At 36.0% G+C, this 7,719-nt stretch overlaps 1 protein-coding gene across 1 annotated transcript in view; it reads right to left on the reverse strand.

Annotated features, from left to right (window-relative positions):
• Positions 1 to 427: 427 nt before the first annotated feature.
• LOC111478534 overlaps positions 428 to 7,719 on the reverse strand; it is a 12,287-nt gene continuing 4,995 nt past the window's right edge. Inside the window, exons 5-13 of the mRNA XM_023122829.1 lie at positions 6,131 to 6,361; positions 5,831 to 6,009; positions 3,937 to 4,037; positions 3,649 to 3,801; positions 2,836 to 2,891; positions 2,696 to 2,753; positions 1,111 to 1,231; positions 903 to 1,013; positions 428 to 823 (exon numbers count right to left, since the gene is read on the reverse strand). Of these exons, the coding sequence (XP_022978597.1) occupies positions 717 to 823; positions 903 to 1,013; positions 1,111 to 1,231; positions 2,696 to 2,753; positions 2,836 to 2,891; positions 3,649 to 3,801; positions 3,937 to 4,037; positions 5,831 to 6,009; positions 6,131 to 6,361 (1,117 nt within the window). The 3' untranslated portion in view covers positions 428 to 716. The remainder of the gene's footprint in view (positions 824 to 902; positions 1,014 to 1,110; positions 1,232 to 2,695; positions 2,754 to 2,835; positions 2,892 to 3,648; positions 3,802 to 3,936; positions 4,038 to 5,830; positions 6,010 to 6,130; positions 6,362 to 7,719) is intronic.

Raw genomic sequence — 7,719 nt, forward strand, 5'->3', positions numbered from 1 at the left:
ATTGAATGCTAAAGTATCATATAAAATAGAATAGGAATATTAAACTTTAATTTGGCAAGTAGATTTGAAAGTAGGTTTTTATAACTAACACACACCGTCTCCATTTTTTTTTTTTCTGCGACCTATATAATCTTTTTGTGTGCCTTCCCGTGTCATGACGTGTGTGGTTGACGGTTTGGCCAATGTTCTATTACTTTCGAAGGATCAGACCAATTGGAATATGTTGGCCCAAAGGCTCATTAATTTCGTGTTACATCACAAGTACATTGTAAGTGTTAAGTATTAGGTTATAGTAATTTTAAGAGAGGAAAGAGTGACATTTTTAAATGAATTAAGAAATTACAAGTGAGATTAGAAAAGAAAAGATCAGGGAGATTAGATATTCCCCGGTCAATTTGAGTGTACTAGCTTCCTGAATTGAATATTACAATGCAAAAATGTAATTTGATATGTATGTATCCATTTACAACCTATGAATCCCAACATGATTCTGCCAAAAAATTTACAATGCCTTGGAAGAAAAGGTAAATTAACAACTGAATTGCTGATGGCCTTGCAATAAGAAATAAAAACAATAATAAAAAAGCTGCTGATGACCTATCCGCTGAGTAACTTTCATTCCTGAGTGAAGCATATATAAGTAAAAGAAAAACTTGGTTGAAGGTGAAATTATGATGATTTTGAAAAGCTGGCCAGAAATCCTCGTGCAAGTTCACTTATGACCTTGGAAAGCTCACATAATGAAGTCCTCCTTGTGATCCAAGCCATGCTCCCGAACTATGATCTCCACAGCCTAGGTATCCATTCTGCTCTCTCGGAACTCCTGGAAGAAGTTCAATAGAAAACAATATAGTAGAAGAAGCGTATAAAGAAAGAAAGAAACAATAGAGAGCGAGCATTACTTCCAGCCCTTCGCCAGCATATGGTTGAGGGGACAGCATCAACAAACTTATCCTCAAAGATAAGTTTACCAGACTTGATATTCCATAGACGAAAGTTGCAGTCTTCTCCACCTAAAACCGGAATATGTTTAGTGGAAACTCTAGTTTTAACTGTACCCACGAGATTTCTAAATATAAAAATATTGAGCCTGCACTAAAATGATAGTACCAGATGCAACAAACGTCTCAGTGGGATCAACTCCAAGCTGTATACGAGTATGTGAATTTGCGTGCCCATCATAGGTTTGTACAGCACCTCTCTGGATAAGGCGATGATCATAAAGTCTTACCTGTACAAACATGAATCCGGCAGGCAAAGAATTTAAAATGAGTAAATGAGAACAACCCAGAAATGTGTCAGGAAAAACAAGCCCCCGATGCATTTTATCAATGCCAGGAGGATAGATACGCCGATGAGTAGGGAGGTTATGCCAACTGAGGGAAACTTTGCGTGAAGAGAAGACATAAGGAGTAATTTGTTAAGTATGGGAAGAGGACTTGCAAGATTGGAAACTGAAAATATGTGGCTGCAGCATCACACTTTCGGTACTGTTGTGGATGATTGGAGGCAACCAATCCAATTCAAGGCTGGCAGAGCCATAGTTTTTAACAGAAACTAAGAGGGTTGAAGATACTAATTAAAACATGGAACAAAGAGGCTTTAAGGGAGAGCAACTTCTATCCACTTAACTTTCAAAGGAGAAACTTTATAAAAAAAAATGGTTGGATGAAGAGGCTGAGAACACTAGCTCTTTCCGTCAAATCATGGCCACAAAGACGGTTGACAAGTTCCTAAATGACAAGGATATGGCTTGCTCCCTCACTCCATCCATTTGAACCCCATTTCTAAAAAACGAAATGCTAACCCCAGAGGTTCCTTTTAATAAACATGAAATATGGCACACTATTCACGAGCTAGGTGCAAACAGATCCCTAGATCTTGACACGGTTTTATGGCGGAATTCCTAAAAAGTCACGGAACACCCTTGAAGAATAAATTTTAATAATCTTTTCTCTCTTGGACTCCATAATTTTTTTTATTTATCTAGTACCAATTAAAAGGTCTTTTGTTAACTTCCTTACTGATTCAGATTGGGATTGAGACTTCCCTCCCCTTTTGTTGAGGTTCTCAGTGGTCTTGTGTAAAATATACATTCTAAGGGTCTTTATGAAGGTTTTGTGGTGGGCCATGACAGTAGTTATGTAGCTTTGCTTCCATTTGCTGAGACACCTTCCAGTTTTGTAAATTCGATGACAAAGCTTAATATTTTTATTCATAAAATTTCTCTTTTGGAATGGATCTTCTTAACCATTTATTTCTTGGTTGTTCATATTCTTTTAATTGAGATGCGTTTATTTCTATTTGTAATTTTCAGTTTTTCTTGCTTTCCACTCTCCTGAGAATTTAGTATTCTTTGAGCACTGGTCTCCTTTCATGTTCTCAATGAAAAATCTAGTTAAAAAATAATAATAATAATAAATAAATAAATAAAAATAATATGCAGAGTGAGCCATGGGAGGAGAAGGTAGAAAGTGGGCTCGTATCAAGGGAAGAGACCCAAACCTCTCCCATTGATATTTTACAATTTTCCTAACTCCTCAAGTATAACCATTGTCATATTGCAGCTAAGAGCTCTATCAAAATAAAACCTTCATCGATGTTCTAACTACTCAATGACACAGTAATTAGTTACACAGGCATGTATTTATTTACCACCTTTCAACATACAATTTAAAGAAGAGTGCACACTAACCGATCCATCCATGGAGCTTGACAGAAAATATCGGTCATCAAACTGAAGCGACACCAAGCTAGTGGATAATGGGGAAGGGGAAAAAGAACTGTTAGAATTTTAAATTTGTACAAAGGAAATGAATTTAAATAGAGATCTACCTCGATATGGAAGAAGGCATTTTAACCGTACAAGAAGGATAAATGTTCCCAGTGAGCTGCATGGAAAAGTAATCAAAACATCATATATAGTTTTTATGACCCAAAAAAGCAGATCTCCAAGGAATTCGCAGAGATCATGTGTGCAAACTTGATAGATATAAATGAAATGTAAACTTTGGGGGTTCAGAGGGGCAGGGGTGTTAGCCACCTAACATGAACAATTCACTGAAATTACTGAGAGAATTTTACTACTCAGATTCACGCTAGACAGAAACTGCTACTACATACCGGAATTAAATAGATTTTCAGCATGAAAATTTTTTCAACAATCACAAACTATTACCTAAATTCCTGTTCAATAAAGTTTTCCTACCTTATCCATGGTTTTAGTTGTAAAGGAGTTCACATAGTCGACAACATTCATCATTCTAAGTTTTTTACTTTTGAGAAGCTTCCTCCAAGACTTTGGGTATAATTAAGAAGACGATATGTATTACCTTTACCGGGTGTGCATAATGTTTGGTACACCTCCAGTAATCTCAAGGACGAACTATCTAATTGGACAACATGACAATGGTAGCCCATAAGATATTAGATATCTTAGGTGGTTACCATAACTATATCCCACAACTAAACGGATGATTATAAAGACATCTGGATTACAAGACTGAGCTAATCCACAGTGGTTAAAAGTTTCAATATCTTAAGACAAAACCTCATAAGTTTTATTATTTATTTCACCAGGAAACAAACATTGCGTATTGAGATTTGAAAATAGAACACAAATTTCTAAAACATATAAATGCTATTTACCTTATACCATTGCTGAGAAGACGTTCTGGAGTCTCTATCTACGGGTAAGTAAGGAATTCTATGCCTCACAAGTCTTTTACATACTCCCTGTCTTTCACGAGTATCAATTGTCACAATCATGCCATTTCTAAGTCCACACAGAACAACATTTTCCTGCAACAGGTTATCCAGTAAATTAATATAAGATACAGTTCCACATCACACAAGCAAAGGAATAGAATGCAAAGGCCCAAAAGAACTAATTATTGGGATTTTAAATGCAAATGACAGGCATACAAAGTGAATTACCGAATGAATGAGTTGTAGCGCAAAAATGTCGCTTTTACCATGTAAGATCCATGATATCCTGCTGGTTTCCATATCAACTGAAGCAGCTCCCATGTTCGTACCTGCAGAAACCAAAAGAGTTGCATGATAAGTACTTAACAAAGAATGGGCTAGAGACTAGAACGCTAGAGAAAGAGAGAGAATCCAGTGACACATTCCTCTCCCGTATCTGCTCATCAATAATCAAGTTCATGGTACTGCAATTCAAGATTATAATTGAGAACGATAAGCACCATATTGGCAATAGGATCTAGTTCCAGTTTAAAAAACACACTAGGACAAAGAAAATTTAGTTGGAAATCAAGAAGAGAGATGAAATATAAGGTTTTATTCGCATCCTCCATTGTTCTTTTAAAGCCTTATATCAATGACAATGGTTGGGCGTGCTAAAATCCACTGAACTTCAAACGAAGCCACTGCCTTTTCTAAAACATTCTGCAACCAGGCTTGTGTATGACTTGGAGATTGTTTTTACCCACCAAAGCCTTCTTTCCTCAAAGAACAAATGTATACATCAGCTCTTTTTCTATGCAGGCATATAGAATATCCAACTTCCATCTTAGGGATAAAAATGTTTCTTAATTATTCTACGTGAATTCATACATACACATACTCACCCAGTTCAATACACACATTTGGAGAAGCAATAACAAGGATGGATTGGATAAAACTAAGCAAAAGCCTACTAAACCTAAGGAGCTACAGAAAAGTTACTTGAATATGCATGAATCAAGGAGAGGTCACAGTTAAAGAAAATGCTCGTGTAATAGAGTTAAAGAAAGGTTAAAAAAATGATCAATCTGCTAAACTCCCCAGGGGTAATCCAAGAACCTAAAAGTAACCAAGGAAGAGGAGACGAACAATATTCTCCCAAAGAGTTGAAATGTTATTATCAACATCTTCGGAAGTTCTATACCTCTCCAGCCACATTCATTTCCCAGAGAATGCACCTCACTGCATTGAGCCAAATAATTTTAGCTTTTGACTTGAGCAAGTCACCAGTAAGAATAATCCTATAAAATTGAGAAGATAGATATAATCATATAAACCCTAGCCAAATGGTTAGAGGAGAAGAGCTAGCACTAAAAATATTCTGAGTTGAAACTAAGTCTTCATGGGAAACAGAATCTTCCTTGGAAGAAATCCTAAACAACATATCCAAGGTTGCTTCGTAAGAATCCTCAACAATATCATCCACCAAACTACCAAAAGGTTGTAGATCAAGTTGTACACTACTTAAACTGATCTTAGACCCATTATCCGTGTCAATAACACCATAAGGAGCAATCTACGAAGATTCTTTAATCTCAGATGAATGTTAAATAACATGAATAAAAAGGATCTCTTCAGGACCGAATTTCACTTATTAGATTCTACAGCTTGAGAAATGAACTTTGGACTCCCAACCTGAGCAATCATCTGAATGTTGGGAAGACGGAAGATCAGAAACTTTTTTCCTTAAATCTTTTGAGAAAACCAGGGTTTGCTGTTGATTTTTTTTTTTTTTTTTTTTTTTTNGGGGGGGGGGGGGGGGGGGGGGAGAGAATCTAATTCAAGCCAATTTTTGGTTCAAATGCCCAAACCAAATGGAGCAAAACACCACAAATAGAAATAAATGACCAGAACCATGCACCTCCATAGCGTAGAAACGTGTTTTTTAAAGATTATAACATATACAAACAGAACAAACAAATATCGATGGAAGTAATGTCATATAATCAATCTGTTGAACCTCATAGTCAAAAATATATGGGGAGCAAGCACAAAAGCTCTCAAATATTAGAATATGGTGCATTTGTTAAGGATCCAGATCCAGCATGATAATAAGAATACAGGGACCAAAAGAAACACATACCGATCACAGCTCTACCTCCACTGGATTCACAATCAGCCGTCCAGATGGAACAATTGAAAGAAGCAACCTCGTGTATCCTTCGTCTAATGACAGGAATGCTTCGATTAAAATCCAACGGTTCAACAAGATTAAGAACATAAACCGATCCACCAGATGAATCAGATCCCAATGTACTTATTCTGGTTCCTCAAGTTAAGGCACTAAAAGAGAAAATAAAGGCATTTATCAACCCAACCCCCCTGCAAATGGGGCCGGGGGAAGAAGAATAGTGGAAAAGAAATCTAGAAAATGAAAGGATACAGTGCATGTTGGATATCAGAAACATCATCATGGACCAAAGGAAAGCGCTTCTTAAACAACTTTATACTAGATATGTTCGATGACATTTGCAATGAAGCACCAGAAAGTTGCCAAATATCTCCAGGAACTTCTCTAACCATTTGGTTTTCTCCAGCCAATGGCCAAACAAGTTCTGGACAACAGTTTACTCCACGCTCAATATGTTGATCACCCTCTCCAACTCCAAAAAAGCTGCAAGATTTAGAAATTCAAAGCATTGAATCGTAATGCACTACTAATTAATTAATAAGACATAAAGGTCAAAAGGAATGAATACAGGATCAAATTTTATGAAAAAGAAAACAATAAAAAATATTTATTTAAGTAAAGTGAAATATAACAAATGCAAGTGATGCACTAATAGTTAATCAATAAGACGTAAAGATCCTCGAAGCAAAAGGCTAAGAATTAAACACTTCATGGAAGGAAAAAAAAAACAACCGAAGTATCGATTTAAGTAAAATGAAACATACTAAATGCAAGAGGGGTTTTTTCTTTTTTTACGAGAAACTATTTTTTACATGGATGAAATGAAAAGAGATTAATGCTCAAAAGTTACAACCTCCACGAGGAGTGAGTAATAAGAAAATAAAGAGTACAACAAAATGCACGTCAAATGGGACTAAAAATCATGAATAGACTGTCCAGAAAGAGGTTGGATAGAACACACAAAGACAAGGCCTTCAAACGAGTAGAAACAAACCGATATGACCAAGGATTATTCTTCTTGTTGAAAATCTCTTGATTAAAACAGGCTGTCAATGCAGAAACTTCTAGCCATATCAATAAGAATGATAAGGATGAAAACTTGCTCCTTAAATACAGTAGAGGAATCTAAAGAATCATAACTAGGCACTTGGATTCTGTAAAAATTCAAAAAGCCAGCTTTAAATGACCCAATAAGACGATGTGACATGCAAAGAAACACCCATACAAGACTTTAACTACCAGTCCACCACTGCCTATTCCAACGTATCAAAAAATTAAATGAATAAAGTTTCAAGAACCTTCCACCATCGATGTATTAAATGTTTCTTAACCACCAATAACTCTTCATGCAAGGGACCTTATAATGAGTAACCTTTCCAAGGAATCCACATCAATAGATCTCCCACCAAGAACACTTCAAACAAGCTAACAGCTGAAACTATTCCTTTAACTCCAATGGCAAAAAAGACAAAACACCAATGGCAATCTCAACCAAATTTTACTCATTATGCACACATCCTCTCAACATTAGGACAACGGTAAAACAGAAAATTCTTCAAACCGATTCTTGTTGGAATAATTCCACAACCCCCTAGAATTCCAGGACAAAAATTCTAACACTCCCACTAAAAGAACTTCCACCAAGAACTCTTCAAACAAGGCAACAATTGAAACTATTCCTTAATTCTTTTGAATTCTAGCACTTTTATTTTACTTTCTCCTATATAACTAACACACCCACCAAGCATTCCTATTATTTGGGCTTTATTCAATTTAATCCCTAAGATTTTATAGGTTTCTATTTAGTTCATATTGTTTTTTTTTTTTTTTTTGGGGGGGAG

This window comes from Cucurbita maxima, unplaced genomic scaffold (genome assembly GCF_002738345.1).
Source record: "Cucurbita maxima cultivar Rimu unplaced genomic scaffold, Cmax_1.0 Cma_Scf00004, whole genome shotgun sequence".
Classification (NCBI taxonomy): domain Eukaryota; kingdom Viridiplantae; phylum Streptophyta; class Magnoliopsida; order Cucurbitales; family Cucurbitaceae; genus Cucurbita; species Cucurbita maxima.